This window comes from Lichtheimia ornata (genome assembly GCF_029851405.1).
Source record: "Lichtheimia ornata isolate CBS 291.66 chromosome Unknown scaffold00053, whole genome shotgun sequence".
Taxonomy (NCBI): Eukaryota; Fungi; Mucoromycota; class Mucoromycetes; order Mucorales; family Lichtheimiaceae; genus Lichtheimia; species Lichtheimia ornata.
Genome location: NW_026695373.1, coordinates 122,069 through 144,839, shown reverse-complemented (window position 1 = coordinate 144,839; position 22,771 = coordinate 122,069). Strand labels below are relative to the sequence as shown.

At 44.0% G+C, this 22,771-nt stretch overlaps 9 protein-coding genes across 9 annotated transcripts; 3 read left to right on the top strand and 6 right to left on the bottom strand.

Moving 5' to 3' along the window:
• Positions 1 to 615: 615 nt before the first annotated feature.
• Positions 616 to 3,481, top strand: O0I10_009274 (uncharacterized protein; the record flags this gene model as incomplete). The annotated part of the gene is made up of 7 exons (XM_058489269.1): positions 616 to 846; positions 907 to 1,291; positions 1,344 to 1,505; positions 1,592 to 2,062; positions 2,127 to 2,353; positions 2,415 to 2,525; positions 2,582 to 3,481. 7 exons carry the CDS (start codon positions 616 to 618, stop codon positions 3,479 to 3,481), a joined length of 2,487 nt encoding a protein of 828 aa, XP_058339980.1.
• A 2,600-nt stretch (positions 3,482 to 6,081) lies between these two features.
• On the bottom strand, positions 6,082 to 6,432 carry O0I10_009273 (uncharacterized protein; the record flags this gene model as incomplete). Its single annotated transcript, XM_058489268.1, has 1 exon — positions 6,082 to 6,432. The coding sequence occupies one exon, from the start codon at positions 6,430 to 6,432 to the stop codon at positions 6,082 to 6,084; it is 351 nt and encodes a 116-aa protein (XP_058339979.1).
• A 1,075-nt stretch (positions 6,433 to 7,507) lies between these two features.
• O0I10_009272 (uncharacterized protein) lies at positions 7,508 to 8,951 on the bottom strand (the record flags this gene model as incomplete). Its single annotated transcript, XM_058489267.1, has 5 exons — positions 7,508 to 7,993; positions 8,047 to 8,550; positions 8,622 to 8,659; positions 8,716 to 8,886; positions 8,945 to 8,951. The coding sequence occupies 5 exons, from the start codon at positions 8,949 to 8,951 to the stop codon at positions 7,508 to 7,510; spliced, it is 1,206 nt and encodes a 401-aa protein (XP_058339978.1).
• Positions 8,952 to 9,386: 435 nt separating this feature from the next.
• O0I10_009271 (uncharacterized protein) lies at positions 9,387 to 10,781 on the bottom strand (the record flags this gene model as incomplete). The annotated part of the gene is made up of 1 exon (XM_058489266.1): positions 9,387 to 10,781. The coding sequence occupies one exon, from the start codon at positions 10,779 to 10,781 to the stop codon at positions 9,387 to 9,389; it is 1,395 nt and encodes a 464-aa protein (XP_058339977.1).
• Positions 10,782 to 10,829: 48 nt separating this feature from the next.
• O0I10_009270 (uncharacterized protein) lies at positions 10,830 to 12,661 on the bottom strand (the record flags this gene model as incomplete). The annotated part of the gene is made up of 6 exons (XM_058489265.1): positions 10,830 to 11,127; positions 11,185 to 11,532; positions 11,608 to 11,747; positions 11,873 to 11,959; positions 12,046 to 12,246; positions 12,320 to 12,661. The coding sequence occupies 6 exons, from the start codon at positions 12,659 to 12,661 to the stop codon at positions 10,830 to 10,832; spliced, it is 1,416 nt and encodes a 471-aa protein (XP_058339976.1).
• A 1,374-nt stretch (positions 12,662 to 14,035) lies between these two features.
• On the bottom strand, positions 14,036 to 14,899 carry O0I10_009269 (uncharacterized protein; the record flags this gene model as incomplete). Its single annotated transcript, XM_058489264.1, has 4 exons — positions 14,036 to 14,072; positions 14,143 to 14,393; positions 14,464 to 14,723; positions 14,803 to 14,899. The coding sequence occupies 4 exons, from the start codon at positions 14,897 to 14,899 to the stop codon at positions 14,036 to 14,038; spliced, it is 645 nt and encodes a 214-aa protein (XP_058339975.1).
• A 754-nt stretch (positions 14,900 to 15,653) lies between these two features.
• Positions 15,654 to 16,587, top strand: O0I10_009268 (uncharacterized protein; the record flags this gene model as incomplete). The annotated part of the gene is made up of 4 exons (XM_058489263.1): positions 15,654 to 15,656; positions 15,916 to 16,002; positions 16,060 to 16,386; positions 16,459 to 16,587. 4 exons carry the CDS (start codon positions 15,654 to 15,656, stop codon positions 16,585 to 16,587), a joined length of 546 nt encoding a protein of 181 aa, XP_058339974.1.
• Positions 16,588 to 16,695: 108 nt separating this feature from the next.
• On the bottom strand, positions 16,696 to 17,841 carry O0I10_009267 (uncharacterized protein; the record flags this gene model as incomplete). Its single annotated transcript, XM_058489262.1, has 9 exons — positions 16,696 to 16,730; positions 16,789 to 16,874; positions 16,941 to 16,967; positions 17,031 to 17,146; positions 17,201 to 17,272; positions 17,325 to 17,369; positions 17,434 to 17,505; positions 17,571 to 17,615; positions 17,680 to 17,841. The coding sequence occupies 9 exons, from the start codon at positions 17,839 to 17,841 to the stop codon at positions 16,696 to 16,698; spliced, it is 660 nt and encodes a 219-aa protein (XP_058339973.1).
• Positions 17,842 to 19,524: 1,683 nt separating this feature from the next.
• Positions 19,525 to 22,756, top strand: O0I10_009266 (uncharacterized protein; the record flags this gene model as incomplete). Its single annotated transcript, XM_058489261.1, has 10 exons — positions 19,525 to 19,576; positions 19,648 to 19,815; positions 19,877 to 20,274; positions 20,336 to 20,540; positions 20,600 to 20,615; positions 20,695 to 21,715; positions 21,779 to 21,919; positions 21,977 to 22,062; positions 22,125 to 22,222; positions 22,290 to 22,756. 10 exons carry the CDS (start codon positions 19,525 to 19,527, stop codon positions 22,754 to 22,756), a joined length of 2,652 nt encoding a protein of 883 aa, XP_058339972.1.
• Between the last annotated feature and the right edge of the window lie 15 nt (positions 22,757 to 22,771).

Sequence of the window (22,771 nt, the reverse complement as noted above, 5' to 3'; positions counted from 1 at the left end):
GTACTAAAAGTCATGCGAAGATGAAATGCATGAATGAAGCTATCAGCACGGGTCCAATCATAGGTACACATACATCATTCTTCTATACATGATGAAGCCACCCATTTGCCGACAATGGTAGAAAAGTGTATCCCATGATGATGATGATGATGATGATGATGCAACAAAGTTGTCCCAGGCCTAAGCTGGAATGGAAAAACGCACACTGTACAACATATCCGTCAGCGTCAAATTCATTGGCTCGGAACACAACCTTCCCTTTCTTCCCAACGAGGAATTCTACCTGCACCTGAAAATGATTTCCAGATACTCGGAGTCACTTGAGAATGAAGATGTACGATGTACATTTATAAAAAGATGTCATAGTATGCTAGCTGTGTCGCAATGGATCATCATTAAAATCGCATGTTGCACGTATCCTTTATCATCCGTTCTTCAATGCATATCATCCCAAAATAATGGATCGACATGAATGTTGACAAGGCGGTTGTTGCCGCAGCTGCTGCGGCAGATAAAGAGGCGCAGCATCATCCCGCACGTGGAATACCCCGCGTTCCCACCTCTTCATTATTTAAACAAGACCCCTAATACAACTTTGACACAACACGACACACTATGACACAACCACTGGCCGATACATTCTTCGAAGAGTTGGCAACGTACATGGTCATGCTCGACGATGACACCATCGATCACTTGACAGGCGTACTCAACGACATGACATTGTCCTCCAATCCGGTCAATGACATCTCCAAGGCAACTCGCAATGTTCTTTTGGACGCCAATGTAAAAGAAGATACAGTACAAGCTATTTATGATGGTCTCTCGAAACAATTGGGTGGTCAAGTAAGTCAAATAGAGACAATGGGCTCTATGTACGAGGATACTGATCGATGCCATATATAGATCACAACCAAAGCCGACGATGACAGCAACAATGATCGCCCAAAGACAGTCAGCGAGAAACGTGCAGCACGATTGGCAGCATCTGCAGCACGTCGAGGCAAAAAGAGTGGTCGATCGTCAACCAAAAACAAGGATACGGATAATGGATCATCATCGTCATCATCATCGCCATCACCATCCAACAATAGCCAGGAACCGGTCATCGTGGCAACTTCACAACAATCACGTTTCCATAGCGAGACGCTTGAGACCAGTAGCACCGAACTTGACTTGCCCGGTGTCAACATCACTGTTAATAATCAAGATCTATTGGTTGATGCTCATCTCAAACTCAAGGCTGGTACACGTTATGGTCTCGTGGGCCAAAATGGTGTTGGTAAAACAGGTAAGTTCCCATTGAATATCCACCACACCCCGTTTATTAACGATGTTCTTAGTTCTCATGCGATGTTTGGCTGACAACATCTTGGTGGGCTTACCACAAAACATCAACATTCTTCACGTGGCTCAGCTTCAAGTGTTTGATGAATCCACCACGGTGCTTGAAGAAGTGCTTGCTGCTGATAAGGCTGCTGCCAACACGATCAAGGAAGGAAAATGTGAGTTGAGTTGAATACGTGGCAGCTGCCGTACTAGGTCTCATTAGCTTGACGCTTACAATGATGGACCAATGATCTATGTATAGTACTTCAACAAGTCATGGGTGATCAACAAGCTACCTCCGCTACTACTACTACTGCTGCACCCACTGCCGACATGAATCGTGTGATCTATCAAATCATGGTGTCAAGGAGCGAGGACAAGCTCGATATGGCCAACAAGTTAGCAATCAAGCGATCAGGTGCACGTGGAAGAGATGCTCGCAAGGCTCTTATTGAATGTGAAAAGAGTCATGCCGATCTCCTTGCCAAGGATCCACAGACATTTATCACTGCACAAGATACCAATGCGATTGTCTCTCAAGTCTTTGAGCAACTTGCACTGATTGACGTTGGCGAACGTGAAGCTAAGGCGCGCAAGATTTTATTGGGGCTTGGATTTGATCAAGAGTCTCAAGGACGACCTGTATCTACATTCTCTGGTGGATGGCGTATGAAGATTGCTCTTGCCAAGTCACTCTTTATGGATCCTAATATCCTGTTGTTGGATGAACCCAGTAAGTAAAAGGCTTTGGACATGCTGCAAGAGGGAAGGACTCATGTTGTGCATTTTTATGATAGCCAACCATTTGGATTTACCTGCCATCATTTGGTTACAAGAATATATTCTCAATGAGACCGAAGGCCAAACCATTGTCATTGTATCCCACGACCGAGACTTTTTGGATACTGTCACTGAAGAAACCATCATTTTCCGTGACCAAAAGCTCAAGTATCATGCCGGCAATTATGAAGATTATGAACGTAATACTGAAGAACAACGTGTTCGCAAGCAGGCCTTGAAAGATGTATGTTGCTGTGGTTGGTTCCTTTTATCGCCTTACTGATTCAAGGTTTTATCTTCTTTAGGCCATGGAACGTCGCAAGAAACATATCATGGCCAGTATTCAACACAATCTTCAGCAAGCAAAGTCAACAGGAGATGACAAGCGATTGAATCAAGTAGCATCCAGGCAAAAGGTATATCCAAAGGACGAAAATTTCTATATGGAATTACTTATAGAATGAATGAATAGAAATTGGATCGCCTGGGTATGGAGAAAACAGAGGATGGTAAACGCTTCAAAGTGAGCTACTATGCCGGTTATCATCACCACGCTCGTGTACAAATCCATGTGGAGCAAAACGTCAAGACGGCTGCTATCAAGATCCCTGATCCACCACCACTTCGTTACCAAGGTCCTGTGTTTTCAATGAAGAATGTCACGTTCCGATATCCAAAGACAACGGCCACCATTATAGACGACTTTTCAATGAATGTGGAATTGGGATCGCGTATTGCCTTTTTGGGTGCCAATGGATCTGGAAAATCAACATTGCTGCAAGTCTTGACGGGCCATCATGAACCCACATCAGGCGAGGTGTATCGTCATCCGCTGTTACGTGTTGGCTATTTCTCTCAACATTTCGTGGATGATTTGAGCCTTGAGGAAACCCCCTTGGAAATGATCATGAATCAATATGCTGGTGCTACAGAGCAACAATGCCGACAACATTTTGGATCCGTGGGTCTCAGTGGCAATGTGGTACTGCGTAAGATGAAGAGTCTCAGTGGTGGTCAACGCAACCGAGTTGCTCTTGCCATGATCCTTTTTGAGGCGCCCCATGTGCTTATTCTTGATGAAATCACCAACCATTTGGATATGGGTACGGTCGAAACATTGGTGGATGCGCTTGCTGGCTATCCTGGTGCTTTGGTCTTGGTCAGCCACGACGTCTGGTTCATGAAGCAACTTATGGAAGTTCAACCCGAAGAAATCGCTGAAGGACAAGAAAATGATGAACCTGGTATCAAGACTGAATGCTTTGTTGTCAAACCTGGAAAGCCTATCAAGCGTTGGGAAAAGGACATTGATAGCTATGTTGCATCGGTTGCCAAACAAGTGCGCAAAAAGTTCCATGCCCAGAGATCATAAATAGTCAACCTCCCCCAACCCAATTGTATATAAAGATTCGTTCATGAATGTTTATGACATTTATATTCTAGTTTGCAACTTGATTACTACTACATCTATAATGATAACGGCATTGCGAAGCCTGTAGCTTTTGACCATTTGACATCATCAATGCACAATACAAGTTCTCTTTAAATGGAGGGATCACTTCACTTTTTCTCTTCTCATGGTCACCCCACTCCTTATTGTATCACAAAAGCCATATACTTCTTGCATGACCGATAACCGGACCACCTTTATTATTCCATCTTCGAAGCAATAGTATGTAATCCACAAGCTAGCAACCTCCAAGCGTGAAATAAATAAACAATGCTTTATGTCATCTAGCTATCTTGCTACATTGCCACCACCATCGTCATAGTCGTCCTCTGTCATCATCCGTACTCGTACTCGTACTTGTCAGAAGGCGTCAATCTCCTCGTCGCAAATTCCAAATCACACAAGTTGAAGAGAATGGGATCTTGCAGGCTTCCTTTTGAATCTCGTTGTCGTTATCATTGTCATTGTTGTGAATGAGGTGATCATCATAATCGTCATTGTTGCGAATGAGGTGACCATCGTAATCGTCATTGTTGTGAATGTGGTAATCATCGTAATGGTCGTCTCTATAAGTAAAAGCAGCCAAGTTAGACCATCTGATACCGGGAATGATGACGATTTGGTATACTGTTAGGCGAATCTCTCTAAGGAAGAAGGCAAATCAGAAGGAATTCACAAACCAAATCACCACCATACGAGCAACGTCGGGCGATCCCTTGTTCTTGAGAAAGCACTGCACGAATCACGCAAGGCCAGGCTCATAGTTGTCCTCATTCATCCTCTCCAAAGAAAGAATGATTCCCAATCCTTCCAATCATTTCCCGCCTCATGAAAAGAAATCCTCAAGGGAAAGAATGAGCCTATCAGGAGAAGAGCGTGTTGGTGCGCACTGATGTCAACACATTCACAACCTGTTGCAAATCCCTTTTTACCTCAACACGGTGACCATGCTCTTCCAACGACCCATCGTCATCGACCCATCACCTCAACGCAGGCCTATAGAGCCCTGGACGCGTTCCAAGAAGCTTTTTTTTCGCACACTTGGCTAGTGCAGAGCGACGCAGCGTCCACTTGATACAGGCTGGGACTTGAACCCAAAGAGATGATGATGATGCCCCAAGTTGCATTGCCTGACCAAAGAAACCAATTCAATTCATTATTAGCACATACATACAATAAACACCCTTTTTCATTGTTTGTTTCATTGCAATTACCTTTTCCATAGACACAAAGACGCGTTGTTGTTGGTTACTGGAAACTGAAAACCATGGTGTAGTGTCGTTGAGCCGAAACCAAACGCCAAACCAGCCAATGTCTTGAGACCAAACTTGCTCTCTATACAAGCTGACGCGTCAATGGAACAAGTTCTGCTGCAACATTGGACTCTGAATGTACCTGTTGACACCAAGCGTAGAGCGGGAATAGCAACGAACAAAAGGAAGCAACAATATTGCCATGGCAACCACCAACCACCAACCACGCTCATTCCTCAGCACTTGGACAAACTCACTCCCTGACAATGCATGTTCAGAACTACATTAACACCTCACAGCCAACAAGAGCACTTTTTTTATAATATATTACCTTGATCGAGATGCCGTGAATGGAATAAGGAAAGGTGGGAGAAAAAGAAGAGAAAGCGTTGTCTCAAGTCGTGGAGCTACCGTCCCCCAAGTTTAAATCCCCCTACTGCTATTACACTGAGGCCACTCAATTACCCTATACACACCATCCACCCATCATGATCATCACCCTCACGGTAGACAATAGGTACACGTAAATAAAAGAAATGATGATCCTCACGTATAGCAAAAGGGTGTGTGCCATTTTACACTTTACATGATAATGATGATCCAACAACAGCCATTGCCTTACTACCATGTCAGCTCAAATCAAAGAAGTTAAATGATGGGCATGCTGGGCTGGAGCAGGAGAATCGTTCGTATGCATTGAATCGGTCAACAAAGGTGAATGGGAGGAATGGGCTATTAGCCGGCAGTTTACAAGTAACTTTGCAAAATGATTTTTCTCATATTGGGCGACACTGCTGTGTTTGAGCGTTTTTCAGTCAAATACTCTCGGATCAAGAAAGTTGAATGATGGGAATGATGGGCTGGAGCAGGACAATCGTTCATATGCATCGGGTTGGGCAACGAACGATGTGCATGGTAGGAATAAACATTTTCCCGTATTACATTGTAAGGAATGGTTCGTGTTTAGTATCAAATACGCGATTGCCATGGTATGGTTTATCATTCCATAGAGCAACAAGGTGATGGATAGCTATTTTTTGTTTAATGTATATAACCATCATTCAGCAAAAGAGAAGTGGGATCTATAGCCGTATTGGGGATTGGTGTCAAGGATTTTTCATAGGCGCCCTGTGTAGATACTGCCAATGATCACCATCCAGCAAGAAATAAAGCGGGCTGCCATATGGAGGTGAGCAAAGGAAAGGTATAACTGTCATTTCGAAAATTAATGAACCATCCTAGAGATCCTTCGCTACACCACAAACCTTTTCATGAAACCTCGGCAATGGCTATTTCGTGCTCCAGCTGCACTAGCGGGTGCATATGTCTATGCCGTTGCCATGGGTCGCTTGTATCTAGTCCCGCAACGGCATTTGTTTCAGGTTGCTGCGTTGTTGCAGGGGCAGCTGGCTGACTACCTTCATACTTGAGAGAGCCCAATTTGATCTTCGCTTGCAATCCAGCAAATCCATCGACATCGATGGCAGCAATGGACGATTGTCCTTCGACTTCGATAGCAGTGATACGGCCGTGCAAACGCTCCTGGCTTGTTTTCGTTGTATTGAACTTTTTGGCCTCCTCAAAGCTCGTGAAAGCACGAGGCATATTCGACGCTCGCATACCAATGGCGAATCTCGAAAGGTTCTTAGGCAGAGTCTTTATCAATTGAATAAATGGGGAAGGAATACTACGGTAGACGTGAAAGAGAATGTATTACAGAGCGGGTTTTCTTTTTGGACGCGTTTACGTATAAGGATCATGCAGCCATCTCTATTTGAAATCGCTACTAGATCTAGTTATAATGTATTGGTTGGACGCTTGGATCAATGTTGCAAGCAGTGGTGTTGTACGAGAGGAGGGTTGCTTTTATGCATCATGTAACAAGTGAAATTGATATAGTGTGCTCTTGCGGTTCATTTCCATGTACCAACACGCTTTCAAAACATGCTCAAAGACGTCCATCATTTTTTCTTACAAGGCATCATGGTCATATGAAAACAAATGAGATGCTATTGATGAAAGGGAAGGCGAGTGATGGTATCCATGCAACAAGGAGGTGACCTGCCAACGCACAAAAAAGGCAATTTTTGAAACGAGGCGCAGGGAATGCACGATTGGTCTGAATTTGGACGCTAAAAACTTCCATAGAACGTTTACGAAGGGTATTCACTCTCAGCACCGGTCACCGCAGTCACCTCCCAAAAACTATAAAAAGGCGCCCATCTTGCAACTCAATGAACGGCATCCTCTCAGGCCTTTTGGCTAAGATCAAGTGTAGTATCTGTTCTTTATAGTTTAACAACTATAATGTGGATTCCGATCCACTCGTTGTTAATCTAATTTTTTACGCCCGGTCCTTTTGCTCTGGCTTGCCATCAAGAGGACCACAGGTGTCCGCGGCCTGACACTGTCAGCTGTGTGACGCCGACCCAATTTAAAAAGCAAATGATAATAATTCTAAAATGAGTTCTTGAACTCTTTATTGTGGTGGCCGTGAGGTGGCTTTTACTTCGGGGTTAGCAATATCTGATGGTTGACAAGTTGTGGTTGAGCTCCCTTTTAATTCTTTCATCATTGACGCATAAGGCTTTCTATGCCATATCCATGCTACGCTCCAAATGAGATGAATCATTGTATTCTTATGCATGATATGCAACCGTTCAGCATTTATATATATATCAATTAAGCATGATGTCTAGTTGTAACATGTCCATAGAGCTGCATGACAGCCTTTAAGAGAACTTTGTATGGGGCCACCACCTGTAAAGAGCTTGGCATCATTATCCGGACTATAAGCAAGGGTATATACAGCTTGAGGTGTCAATCGATGTTGGCCATAAAAGTAGTTGCGGTATACGTGGCTGGATTCATCAAACCATCCTTCCGAGACACTTTGATACGGTTGGCCTGACGACGAAGGAACAAATGCATGGTTGCGTACGTCATAAAACGATATTCGGCCACGACCACCACCACACGTAACGATATGATCGCGCAATTCCAGTGAACGTACACCCCAATCTTGATCTTGCGAGAGGAATTCGTGCATGTGGGAACGATGGTCTCTTCCAGTACGAGTATCCAATAATGTCACATGTTCTTGTGATCCAACGGCAAGCAAGTGCTGTTGTTGTGCCATGCAAACCAACTCCCGTGTCCGCCATAATGGCATATGACGTTCCTGTATGATATTGGTTACATCGATAAAGTCATCTTTTCTTTTATCTCCTTTACCTTTTGTTGCGTATGAATGTTCCATATTTCCACATTGCCAATGGAGCTCAAGCTGGCAGCTTCATGTGTATTCATCATTTTGATATCACGCACTCGACCACTGGTTTTCCATCGCTTTGCAGTCCCAATTCCCCATAAACCCATAGTGCCATCGCGTGACCCGGTAATAAATGCCGTATCATCAATCCATTGTACACTAAACACTGCATCTCGATGTTCTTGTGCTGTTGTGCTGAGGAATGTCAATTCGGGTAATCGGTATATCATCACACAAGGTGGATCAGCAACGGCAACTGCCAATAGGGTGCGTGAAGGATTGGTTGCTAGGCTGCGTATTCCCTCACATTTGGAGAAGCGTTTTGATGGAATGCTGGATGGTGTCACAGGCTCGCGTTCGAATTGCTGATGCTTTGTCGTGGTAGGAGAAGAGATGGGTGTTGTTGGCATGGTGATTGCAAAGGGGATTTCCGAGAGCGTGTGATCCATTGTGTCAATAGCAAGTAACTATTGTTCCCCAATAAAGAGCATGAATGAATGCGAATAAGAACGTTTGTGTTGCTCTATCCCAATCTTACCTTGTTGTCTTTGGTGCCAACCACTACTCGGTCATCGCCTATAATGCAATGCATTAGCAAATGTCAAAAGTTGATCATTGTCGTATGCACATACTAATCCATGTTGATGAAAATATCTTGTCATGATGCTTGACTTGGATGGGATCTTCGGTAAGGATGGATGTGCTTGGTGCTCTGGTATATTGATGTACACGCCGATAATCGAAACGTCTGTGCGTTGATCCACTGCGCCGATCATTCAGGAATTTGTAAAGGTGGTAGTGGTCTAAATATGTAAGGATCAGCATTACTGTTATCCACCAAATGCAAGAATGAATATTTACCAGACATTGGGATCCTTGAGGATGTATAAAGAGAGAGAAAGAGAAGGGTGGTGACGAGGAATACGTATCAGAAACAGGAAGGGATGAATGCACGGACAAAGAAGGGGGAGGTATTCGAAACCTATCTAATTTAAATGGCCTGGGAGAACCCCAGGGTCAGTAGACCTGCCACGCAATCCACATGGTTACTTACCCCTCGTGCACATGACATGTTGTAGTAGGTGCTTTTCGTCAGATGGTGTATATGCGTATCATCATCATCATCCTATTACCCTTATATCAGATCACCTTTGCAAAGTGATAGAATGCATATGTACATGATGGTGTGTTACTTACCTTAAAACAAGACTCGCAGGTGTAACAAACAATAAAAACAAATGCATTGGTGATCATGGTTGTGTCTCAATTGTGTTGTTTATTAATGTTGATAATGACCGAGAATCTACTCAATGCCAGTAACGATGCTCTTGGTAAAAGTGAATTCATCAAGTGCAGCTTGTCCAAGATCTTTGCCGATACCCGATAGCTTACGACCACCAAAGGGAGCATAAGGAGGCATGTAGTTGTAAGTGTTGATCCATACATAGCCGACACGTAAAGATGACGCAACACGATTTGCGACGACGAGATCATGTCCAAAGACACCAGCTGCCAATCCATAGGGTGAAGCATTGGCGCGTTGAATAGCCGAGGTGATATCATCAAAGGGTTCGAGTACGGTCAATACTGGGCCGAAAATTTCCTCGGTGGCGAGAGGAGCATTGTCTGGGACTTGAGTGAAGATTGTTGGCGGGACATAGAATCCATCATTCAAGGCATCATCATTGCGTTTCCACCAAGGTGCTTTATCACTTGTATCAATCGCACGACGTACACGCTCATATTGTTGTTGATCAATCAAAGGACCAAGTTGGACATGTTGAGATTCCCGTTGAAGAGCCTCCAGAAAAGCATCATGGATCGATCGATGAACCAGCACACGTGAGACGGCACAGCAATTTTGACCAGCATTTGAGAATGCACCAAGAGCGATATGACTTGCAGCCTTGTCAATGTCAGCATCGGGAAGAACAATAGCTGCATTTTTGCCACCACATTCAAGAATGACAGGACATAATTGGTCGCTGAGATCACGCATGATAGCTTGGCCTGCTGGAGTAGATCCTGTGAAGCTAGCCTTGTCGAGATGGCCATCAGCAAGCAACGTACGACCCACATCGGTGCCACCAGGGATAACGGATAATACACCAGGCGGTAAATAAGGAGCAGCCAACTGAGATAGAGCAAGCGATGTCAATGGTGTTTGAGGAGCAGGCTTCAAAATGGCACAATTACCAGCAGCAAGAGCAGGAGCCAACTTCCATGCAGCCAACATCAATGGATAATTGAATGAAGTAATCAATCCAACAACACCACAAGGCTCACGCTTCGTCATCATATGCAATCCATTCGTGGTCAACGTTTGTCCATAGGCCTTGTCAGCATGTCCAGCAAAGAAACGTAGGCATTCAATCGTATCTCCAACCTCGCCAGCAGCATCCTCACGCTCCTTGCCAGTCTGTATCATTTCAAGCTCGGTCATTTCTTCACAATGGCGTTCAACAGCATTCGCAATACCAAGGAGTGCATCGCGGCGTTCACTTCCACTTGTTTGTTGCCATGTCAATTGTGCATTTCTTGCAGAATAAATAGCCTGTTGAACGTGTTCACGTGTAGCGTCATGCACTGTCAAGAGTGGTTGTCTTGTGCGTGGGTTAATGAGAGTGCGTGTTGCTGAGGAGGTGTGCCATTGGCTGTGAATGTGTGGGCCCAGCCCTTTGAGGAAACGAAAAGACATGATGGAAGAAGAGAAAATTAAGGTTTTATTATTGGGCTCTACTACAGGCTACTTTGAGATAGTAAAAGAATCAATCACAGAACCTAAAGTGCCATCTTGATTTGCTTGATGATGAGTCATGCTAAAAGTCTCTGAGGTCACCTTGACAGTGGAAAATCCATTGCCATCATAACGTTTGGCTGACCAGTCTGCCCATGGTCCCGTAGCGTTAAAGCTCTCGGCTCCTTCAGGTTGACCCACGTTTCCTACAATGACCTGCATATAGGATTTGGGCTGATGATATGATTGGCTGGTCACTTGGCCCTTTGCCACTGGTAGCGTACGCTCATAATTATGCACATGGCCCCTACATCGTTGTTGTGTGAGATACGCATCCATAAACAACATCTATGATTATACTTACGCAATCACAACATCCACATTGTATTCAAGCAATAATGGCTCCAATGCACCAAATCCAGTATTGTTGAAACCATCACGGATGAGTTGAGCCTTACTTGTACAATCTTCATTCGCGGCACTGCAATATAAGGGATGATGGGTGATCAACACAACCCAGGGTCGTTGCTGACGATGCTTGTTTGCTTCCACCAAATCAGCCTCCAGCCAATTGATTGCTGTTTGCACTTCCTCAGGGGTGCCATAGAAATAAATCTCGGTCGAAAAGGAGATGAGATGCAAAGACTTGTAATCGAAAGAATACATCAATGGATTAGCAAAGTGCGATTCCTTATGCGGGAGAGTTGCATATCTACATAGGATTGCGGAAAACAAAAAATCAGGGTTACCATACATACACACCCAACAACTCGGCTACTCTATGTACCTGTTGATATAATGCGAAAAGTTGTAAGCACGTTCATGGTTGCCGGGCACACCCATATAAGGTACACGGGCAAAAAGTTCTTGAACCATGTTCATGTATTCATCACCTTTGAGACCATTGAAATCGGCCATGTCATACGCCTATTATTGATCGCCACCATCGAAATTAGACATATGCATGAACGCTTGGAAGATCTTGACGCCCCCTGATTGTTGGTCACCCCCGTCAACAGCCCTATCCACCACCCACCCCAAACTTTTTTTACCTGATCTCCGGACAATGTAACAAAATCATACTTGTGGGTCTTTGCAAAATCAACCAAATGTGGCATAGATACCGCGTTATTGACACCCTGTATACATAATGAAATGCATTCAATTTAAGCAAAGGTTTCGAGCCAAGTGTGTGTGTAACATGATTTTACCACTATGCACGTACCATATCGCCAATAGACAAGAAGCTAAATTCATCCTCCTTGCTTGCAGTGTGGAATTCAAGTTCAGGACCCCATTCTGTACCATTGGATGTAGTTGCGCCGACCTGGTAAGCATAAACGGTAGCTGCCTTGAGATTCTTGGTCTTGATCATGTGCATATACAATTCACGTTGTAGAGCACCACCATCGGTAAAAGTCCAGCTCTATGTATATACAACGTCAAGCTCCTTATCCTAATACCATCAACATGATCCCTCGAACACTTTTTTATAATACCTCGCCCCTGAGTTGGGTAACAGGCTTGTTGGATGTCGAAGCATGGCGGCTCTTTGGCCAATACTTGAGGACAGCTTGATCAATGGGTGATAAGGTGGCAAATTGGATACGTGCATATTTAGAATCAGATCCAAACGACAAGTGGATTTGTTGCGGTTCCGTTTGGCCATAGGTACGATTCCAATCCACACCCAATGCTGTATTAAACTTGTCAGGCACCGTCATCAAGCCAGGGCTACCAGCAGGTTCCTCTTGTTGTTCTTTGTCGGCACGACCCAAAAGACTTGGTGATGCTATTGCGGAAACCGCCCATGCACCGAGAATAAAAAGTAATCGTTTCATGGCAGCAGTCCTTTTAGAAATGAATGGGTACAAAGAAAAAGAGGGACGAACGCCGATACCATGGGAGACGTTTTATACTTTTTTCCTATTCTACGCCTTTACAAAAGAATTCTGTACATCATGTAAAAGAATCTCAGCACGTGTACACGATTAGCCATGTTAAGGGGTGCCATGACATGTAGCGTGTGTAGGCCGTAGGTGGGATTGATTGGGGGGAGTGGAGGTGGTTCAAGCAGCAAAGGGCCATCATCACAGTAACAGAGCAATGTCTCACACACATTAATGGAATTGACGGATCTTCAACCAATAGGCTTTAGCACTCATAGCATGCACACCCATATTTGAGACACATGCCTTGCAAGATGATGAAAAACTTTTTGCCATCATATGATAGCTCTCTTTTTTCTCCACCCGAAATCAATGCTATGTAGCAGCGTGCATCATTATTATGCACTACAAGTAAACATAATGGCACATGCCGACAGTTGTTTGCTTATTGTGATAGAAACCTTAAATAGCGCATATCCAAATACACATCAAAATGCTTTCCTCTTGCAAGCTCACACCCGTAAAATGGGTATCGACATCCCACGGTGTAACTTTGATAGTGCATCGCATCATCATTTGTAGATCGGGAACAAAAAAGATCAAGTAAAAGGCAATAGGGACCGCCAAAGAGTCAAGGTGCTTGGAAACCCCAAACATCACAGGCTCGCCCGACAAAGTTGTGTTGCACACATGCAAGCGAGATGTGGTAAATTCCATCAAAATGACCTGGTTTGCATACACCTTGTTCAACCTCTCACAACGCAATGGCTTTTGTATCACTATCACGGCTCATCGGATATACTTGACTCTATGAGCGGATCCATGTGACTAAGCTTGTTGACGATCAGTTGACAGTCATTGCCGCACATCACAGTAGAGTCAATCACTGCTACAACATGCTTGTCAAGAAATACCAGCAGCGGATCAGACAATCGATGTAGTGATACTAACTCAACCCCCATTCACCCCGCAGGTTATCGTATTCAAAAAGGTGATCTTGCATGGATCAAAGTATGTATGATGGCAAGTTGTTGTTTATTCATGTTGTGTGGACATGTCGTTGGCTATGTCAAATAGTGTGTAACTAAAGGATGATATACGACGATGATAAACAGTAGCATGTTGCTCACTTTTCCCCCAAACCAATGCATTGAATCCCAAAGGGTGTTGACCCTATACACACATTGATGAATTCCATCTCCAAAAGGAAAAGATCGCCGGGCGTCTATGTTTATTATAATATCTCGAATGATCTCTATACCATCCTACCAGAAGAAAGCTCGATCAGCATAACCGGAAAGGCAACATTGCATATTAATACAGCACTTACTTTGGCAATTCGAATTTGCGTCCCTTGAGAACTCTGCGAAATGAAGCAACATGATGATGAGATTCTCTCTTCTTCTCCAAGTTTCCCAAATGTCAATACATACCTGGTATAGTAAATGTAAAAGAAATCACTGTAAAGGAGTGTTTGTACAATGCCAGCTACCCATGCAACCCAATCGACATGGCCTTCGTTGATGTATCGGTAGATCCAGTTGACGAGGTACAAGGCACGGTATCCACCCAAAGCAAACAAGTAATGTGTTGTGATTGTCTCGGCTTCACCGGTACGTTGAAGCATGAATAATTGCGGAAGAATAGCGACCGATTCGAGCCAGATCGAGAATGTCCAAAGCACCTATGATGATGGGGGTATGGTCAACAACGTGCCTATCCCATCCATAGATCATTATGCAACATGATCCTACCTCCAAAACCGAGTAATCAAACGTAGTCAACAATGCAAATACAGCAGCACCACCTAACAAGTATTCCACCCGGAACGTGTCGAGATTGGCGTCATAAGTGGCCTTGAACTTGACTTGCATGAGGTACACAATGTACAAGGACGTTGCAATAAAAAAGATCTTCATACACGAATTGTAGAGCGAATGCCATACGCCAAACAAGTCCAAATAGCGTGTCAAAAAGACAACCGAATACAGTAGCTGTGATTTGAATGAGATGCCTAAGGCAAGATGGGCAGAGTTTCAGTCATGGTCGCGTGTGTGCTGCCTCGAGAGAAGGGGGCGAGGAAACGCTCTTACCGACACAGGAACGTGAGGTTTTGATTTTATGCAAGAGAATAAAGATAGATGCCAGGTGCATCAAGTCTGCAATGAGTCGAAACACATTCATGGCCATTTATGAGTGGGAAACAGAACAATAGAGTAAGGTGTGTATGTATGTTGGATGGAGAAAGAGCGCGCTCTACATACGTGGTAGCACATGAAGCCATCTCGATCATTTAAGGCTACGCTATGCCACAAAGAACAAGCGCATTAATATACAATCTTGGTCTAGACAACAAGCCTATACCACACTCACACACACGTATCCTTGTAGAATGCATCCAGTCATTCAACATCATCATGTTTAAAGCGTCTTGCATATGTCTATAACATGAAGAGGACGAAGTCCCAAAATTACGTCTCCATAGCAACCACCGCACCAAGCCTTCTTGGCAATGCCACGAATCACAACTCATCAAATTGATGGAAAGACATACATGCACTCTACTATATAGCAATCATCATTTCATATAACTCAAATGGCCATCCATGGTATAAAAGAAACAAGATCCTATTACTGCTGCCGAGAATAAAAGCGTTGTTGTTGTCAAGTACCCATATGAGTACAAAGGAAAATGGATTACGAGTGTGCTACAAATTAAGAGTCAATCTAGTTTATACATCCATTTTATGTGAATTCAATATGCAGAGAACGATGAGCATGGTATATTGGATGATAATAGAGGCATTTAATATGGATGATGTGTGTGTGGGCGGACGACTACTTTGCTGAGATTCAATCACAAGGCCGGCTCGCAGACGAAGGGTGATCCGAGCAGTTCGCAGGGGAATCTACACCTCCCTCCTTTCGACAACGGCTTACTGCAATGGTAAGTGTGGATAGCCAATATGGCGAAGAGTGGTCAGGATGTGATGGATGTAGTTGGATGGATGGATGATTAGATGTAAAAAAATGAATGGATGCATCTGGATGAGGATGTATGGATGATAGGAGTGTGGATGTGAATAGGTGGGAGTGAAGCAGTGATAGGGGCTCTCTCTCTCTCAATACCAGCTCTATTTTGGTGGAAACAGCGCTCAATGGACGACATGGATAAGGACATGCCCACTAATGCATGCATTTAATAGGGTATCGATCTTAAGAACCACCACGTCAAGAAGTCCAACAGAACGGCTCCCAAGTCCGAGAACGTTTACCAACTTCTCTTGGTCAAGGTACTCTACATACGAATATACAAATAGGATATCAACTTACACAGGGGGTGATAATAGCTCTACCGTTTCCTTGCTCGCCGTACCGATGCTGACTTCAACAAGGTCGTCTTGAAGCGTCTCTTTATGTCTCGTATCCACCGTCCTTCTGTCACTGTTTCTCGTCTCGTCAAGAACAACCAAGAAGGCAAGACTTTGGTTGTCGTTGGTAACGTCACTGACGACTCCCGTCTCCTTGACTTGCCCAAGCTCTCTGTTGCCGCTCTTCGCGTCACCAAGACTGCTCGTGCTCGTATCCTCAAGGCTGGTGGTGAGATCTTGACTTTGGATCAACTCGCTCTTCGTGCTCCCACTGGTTCCAACACTGTGTTGCTTCGTGGTGCCAAGGTATGTTGTTGTTGTTGTTGTTGTCTTTTAAATGGGAAGAGGCATGGATATTGATTGTTTCCATTATTATAGAACTCCCGTGAAGCTGTCAAGCACTTTGGTATGGGTCCCCACAAGAACAAGAAGCCCTATGTCCGTAGCAAGGGCCGCAAGTTCGAGAAGGCTCGTGGTAAGCGTGCCAGCCGTGGTTTCAAGGTCTAAATGTCTCGAGATGCCCAATAAACGAGTCGTTTTCTTTCTTACAAGTCATTTATTGCATTTTAATGTGTATAACTGAGGATAATGAAATGTGCCAAAAGTGAGCGCTATTTATTTCTTGGCCTTCTTCTTGCTAGGCTCTTCGTCTATTATACCATCATAAGTATGTTCCAGCACTGGGATCAACTTTTGTAGTTCTTTTACCTTCTTCATCCTCATCGGATTCTCCAAGGCTGTATTCCTTGCCCTCCTCGTCATCTTCTTCCTCATCATCGTCAACATTGAAATAGCTAAAGCATTGGTGGTTAGTACTCATGGTTTGCATAATCTAGGAGGCGGGGAAGAGAAATACTCACTCCATAGCGTTGACAAAGATGTCATCACTATAAAAATGGGGTTGCATGATTAGCTTGCATTATCACAATATTTCATTGCCTCAGACTTACGCAAGAATCTTGCCCATGATGAGATCATCATTGGTGTACCAATCCAAAAGGGAAGTATTGAAATCATCATCATCCTCATCATCGTCAGCCTTACGCTTGTTGCTCTTCTTGGGTTCCTAAAGCATTGTTCAATTTCATGCTTGGGCTACTTCCATTGTCCTAAAGCTTACCCTGCCAGGATGGTAATCAATGGTGCTCTTGCTAATAACCTCGCCTTGGTTGTCATCATCAACAATGAATTCCTAAAAAGAGAAATCAATATCCACGCGCTTGCCATTCCATCATTCTGCTAACCTTGGTCAAGGTTTCGTTCTTGAAGACATCATTCTTCTTGTAGGTCTATATCACCACCACGCAATCAGTAACGTTGTATGCTACTTTTACAGGGATTTTGTCTACTTACAGCAATGACCTTGCGGTAATCGGGGCGCTTTTCATCGAACTCAACGTGGAAATCCACAAGGTTGCCCAAAGCCTATGTTCCCTTGCATAGTCAATGTATGATCTAGTGTCCATCCATCCACCCTTTTTCAAAAGTACCTCGATATCATTCTCATGCTCCATCATAAAAGGAGCGTTCTCAATCTAATGCAATGTTTACATGAATACATGGCTCTTGTGTATGCAAGGGTTGTTGTATGCTACTCACGACGCGAGTCCAAAAGTTGGGAATCTGCTTGACAATGTCACGTCTCTTGTTCCAGATGGGGGCCATTTTATTGCGCATGTGGGCTTGAAGCTCGCGCTCAGTCTTTTCAGTCTCTTCTTGGAGTTCGACAAGTTGCTTGTTGATAGCTTCTTCAGAGGACATGGTTATTATTGTAAAAGAAAATGATAAAGTGTGAGTTAAACGCGCTGTCTTTTTTTTCTCCCTCCTCGTGATTCATGCGAGACGGCGGTCACGGTTTAAGAGTTGATGGAGGCTTTGCTCCCTAGCACTTGTGTTACAACCGATGCCTTTTACGGGAGGGGATTTAGGGTGTCCATTGTCTTTGGAACAGCATCAATGATCAAGAAACATTGCCTTTGTTATCCAACAACTTGACATGGATTTTTAAAATACGACGACATGGATTCATTGCTGATCACTTGGCTATTTTCTCCCTAGCCGCGTCGTTTAGTATACTAGTAATAGCTGATGATCATGCTCCTCCTCCTCCTCACCCTATTCAGCAATGTCAACAATGATGATCGTCACAACCTACATCAACACTGGTGGTTGTAGAATCCATTGTTCCTCATTTTCTAAATGACAAGACATAGAAAAAAGAGTCCTGTTGCGTGACACGAGCAATTGCAAACATGTTGGATGACTAAGTTGGTTGGCCCATAATAACGCGTCGTCCTGGGACATTGACTAAACATACGGCTTTACTCACGAAAGATAGCAAGCAGCTTGGCGGTCGTGCCACCCGAAGCACGCATAAACTAAACCATATATAGAATAGACTTCCAATAGCCAACTTGATTGAGTTTGAGAAAGAATGAATTGGGGCAACAGCGCTGCATCGAGATAAAGCTGTCAATGTTACCAGGTATAACACACATGCATGGTGTTGGTATCATCATGGATGTCGTGATTATCTATGGTGGATCATTCATGAATGGCTTGAGGCATCGTCATTATAATAAACTAGTTGTCGGAGGTGCAAACTGACCTCATCCTTATCCTATTTTTTGGTCGCGTAAAAGACGCAATTTATGAATGTGCATCCACGTCGTCGGCTATACCACCGCTCACACACATATACACCCCATGCTGCAACCGCCGCTGTCTCATCAAAGCGATTCTCTTAGCGTGCCATGATGAGCAAATTTTTGATGAATGATAGGGCCAGCAGGTGATGTAATGTGTTTCACTTGGTTGCCAAGCTATATTAGTAGAAACCAAAGGGGATCGGCGATCGGTTATCACACATCAATTTCTTACACACACCTCTTGAAATACGAGTATTTCTGCCACAGCCGAAACATTCGAATCTCCGCCATTGCAGGCTGTTTTGGGTAACATTTGCATTTACATATCCATATCTTCAAGTGGCCATGTCGCAGATCTGTGTGTATGGTTAATACCACACCCGGTTTGTCTCATCTTCTTAAGGGGATCTTACACACCTAATAAAGTTCATCATTGTCCAACAAACACTGCTGGGTTACCGAGACCTTACAAACATATTACACACACAGCACACATACACACACACACCTACCTACCATATCTCTCAGCCATTTCCAGGTGTTGGATCCCGATGGTCCAGTAAGAAGCAAAGTAGAATGTATCCTTTCCCCAGTCGGTATGACTTGACGGATATCGAATTATAAGAGATCGGTCTTCCAGGGCGTACACACAGACCTTGAATCATTTTTTTTTCTTTTCTTCTTTCTCTTTACTCGTTGTTCTCGGGCCCAATACTCTCTCTCTCTCTTTTACACTTTCTCCCTTTTTTATTTACATTACCCTTATTAACGCATAATCTCTAATACATAACTGAATATGGGAGAAGGAGGAGCTGCAGGTGCTGGTGATCATGGTGCAGCTTGGGACAGTAAGTAGTAATGATAATGATACCTTTTATTATCTGATTCGATTTGACACGTTGATTCTATTCCATTCCAGGTGGTCGTCGACGATCATCGAGTGCTAGCACCAGTGAAAATGAAAAAGAAAAAATTGAACCAGCACCTCTTTCACGGGCATCAACTCATAGCTCGACCGATGATGAAGGTCCACGTGTGATTCTTGAAGGTGGCATTCCAGCTGAAGTACCACTTGATGCACTTGCAGGTACATGGATACATATACTTATAACAAGACGCACAGACATTGATCCTTTTTCTTTTCTCAGGCCCTGGACTGGTCACCAACTATGTCGAAAATGATCAATTTGATTGGGGTGGTGCCGACGAAGCTGATGAAGAAGAACCAAAGGACAAAAAGGGGAAGGCAGAAAAGAATCAAAACATCATCTTGTGCTTGTCCAAAAATTCCTCTTACATTGCATGGTCTCTACTCTTCCTCTTTGCTCTTATCTTGATCGCCATTACGATCGCCTTGTTTGTGGTGTACGATGGCCGAACTTCCATGGTGTCATACAACTTGCAGCTATGGTTCACATGGGCAACGTTCATGTGGTGCATTAGCATGGCGCTTCAAGTCATTGTTGAACTGGTTCCTTGGGCAATCAAGCGTCTCGTTGGCGTGTTGCGTCCTCATTCGACCGAAGTATTGCGTATGCGACTTGCTGTATGTAAAGCTATATGCGTCCTATTTGGGAAACGTTATCACTGACGACGACAACCGATAGTATTATATGGCCCTTCGACCCTTTATCAAAATGATGCTTGTCTCAGCATGGTCTTGGGGTTCATGGTCATTTATCAGCAGGATGGTGAGCCGTCCCGGAGGTCAAGATATCCCCAACTATGTCAATGTATTCTACAGCATTTGGGAAAGCGTCTTTTTCGCCGCTTTGTTACTTTTTATTGAAAAGTTCATTCTGCAACTGATCGGTAAGTGTGGCCGAGACCCGCTTTGCGAATCTTGATTTGTTGACTTCTTCTGTTTTTAGTTACCTCATTTCACAAGTAAGCGCGCCCGCCGTTGTGTGTGTGTGTGTGTGTGTGTGAAAATGGGAATATCACTAAACTCAATTCGTTCTTTTAGGAAAGCGTATGGTGATCGTATTGCTGTCAACGATCATGCTCTCAAGATCCTTGATCGATTGAAAAAGCCACGTCGTAAAACACCACAGGATTTCCTCAAACGTATTCGCCGCAACAAGAACAATACCACCAGCAAATTTGCTTTTAGTCGATCCAACTCGGCGGATGATGCCGCCGTCCTTTCTTCTACAGAAGCCAACCCGAGCCCCACGCCGAATGGTAATGGAAATGGCATTATGAGCAAAACACCTCCTGCAACTCGATCCATTATGCGTCCTGATGAACAAGGAAAAGGTGGTGGCAATGTCCATTTCCCTTCAAGCAACATGGATACCCTTATTGCCATCCCTGCTCTTGAAAGCCGTTCAGATGATGAAAAAGTGGATCCTGCTACTGAAATTGATCTTGGCAACAAGGAAACATTGGAGCAACCACAACCACAGCAACCCGCCAAATCCGATTTCTTATCCAATTTGACCAAAAAGTTACGTGATGTCAAGAACAACAAGCAGCCAAAACCAAAACCATTCGATCCAACAGCAGCATCCTCTCCACCTGAATCGCCACCTCAATTATCTCGAAACAGCACCTTCATGTCATGGATGTCAACGGCGAGTGATGATCGTTATCTCAATATTCGTGATAAGGCTATGATCCCTGGCAGACTTATTCGTGGTGGTTATCGCAAGTTGCGTTCGACATCACATCAATCGCATGGTGGCTCATCCAATCAAGCAAAGTCACTTGCAAAGCGTATCTACCACAACATCGTTGGCCCCACCGGCAATCGTCCTATCACCGAAATGGACTTGTATCCCTTTTTCCGCACACATCAAGAAGCTGCTGAAGCTTTCCGTATCTTTGATCGAGATGGCAATGGTGATATCAGCAAGTCCGAATTACGTTCAGCATGCGTGCGCATTTATCGTGAACGCAAGAACCTTGCTCGATCCATGCGTGATTTGTCACAGGCTACTGGAAAGCTCGACTTGCTCTTTTTGGTTGTTTTCATTGTCATTTGGGTATGCATCATCACACAACACAACAATTTCCAACCATGGAAACTAATAATAACATCACTGTAGGTCATCATTGTATGTGCTGCTTTTGGTGTCGATGTTGGTACCCAGCTTTTGCCACTTTGGAGTGCTTTCATTGCTGCAAGTTTTGTATTCGGTAACAGTGCCAAAGATGCTTTCGAGGCCATTATCTTTGTGTTTGTCACGGTAAGTCTCGAGCATAATATGAGCACCTACCTAGTACTTAATATGACACATATATAGCATCCGTTTGATGCTGGCGATCGTGTATTCATTGGTGAAGAAAACTGGGTCGTGGAAAATGTTGGTTTATTGATGTCCACATTCATGTAAGTTCAAATGATACTCTTGTTTATAGCTATATGGTACTAAACCACTTTCTCTTTTATAGCAAATGGGATGGATCGGTTGTTTATGCCAAGAATTCTGTGCTTGCTACGCAATACATTATCAATGCTCGTCGTACTGGTCCCACCGGTGAAGTCTTTGGTAAGTCAAGAAAACAAGTCCTAGATTCGAAACCTCTTGTTTGCTTACGCATCATGTGACGCTTTAGATCTCAACATTGCTTTCAACACGCCATCGTGGAAGATTTACCAAATTCGTGATCACATGTGCGAGTTTACCGACCAACGACCTGGTTTGTATCGTGTTGGTGGCACAACAGCCAACTTTGTACTGTTCGAGAACCAGAACCGTATCACTATTACATTCTACTTTGAACACTCGACCAATTGGCAAGATGCGGGTGGTCGCTGGTTACGACACAACACCTTTGTCATGGAGCTTAAGGAAGAATGTGAGCGTTTGGATATCAGCTACACTATGCCTATGCAACCACTTGAAGGCCAAAACCGATACGATGTCCCACCTGAACTTAACAATATGGGTCGCAGACGAGGTTATGGCAATGAAGGTTTGCATATGCGACAAGGATACCACCAAGAAGACGACGATAGTGCTGCTACCATCATGACACCTGCTGGTCCCAGCCGTGATTCCACCATGCCAGGATCTCAGTAACCTCTCACTTACCCC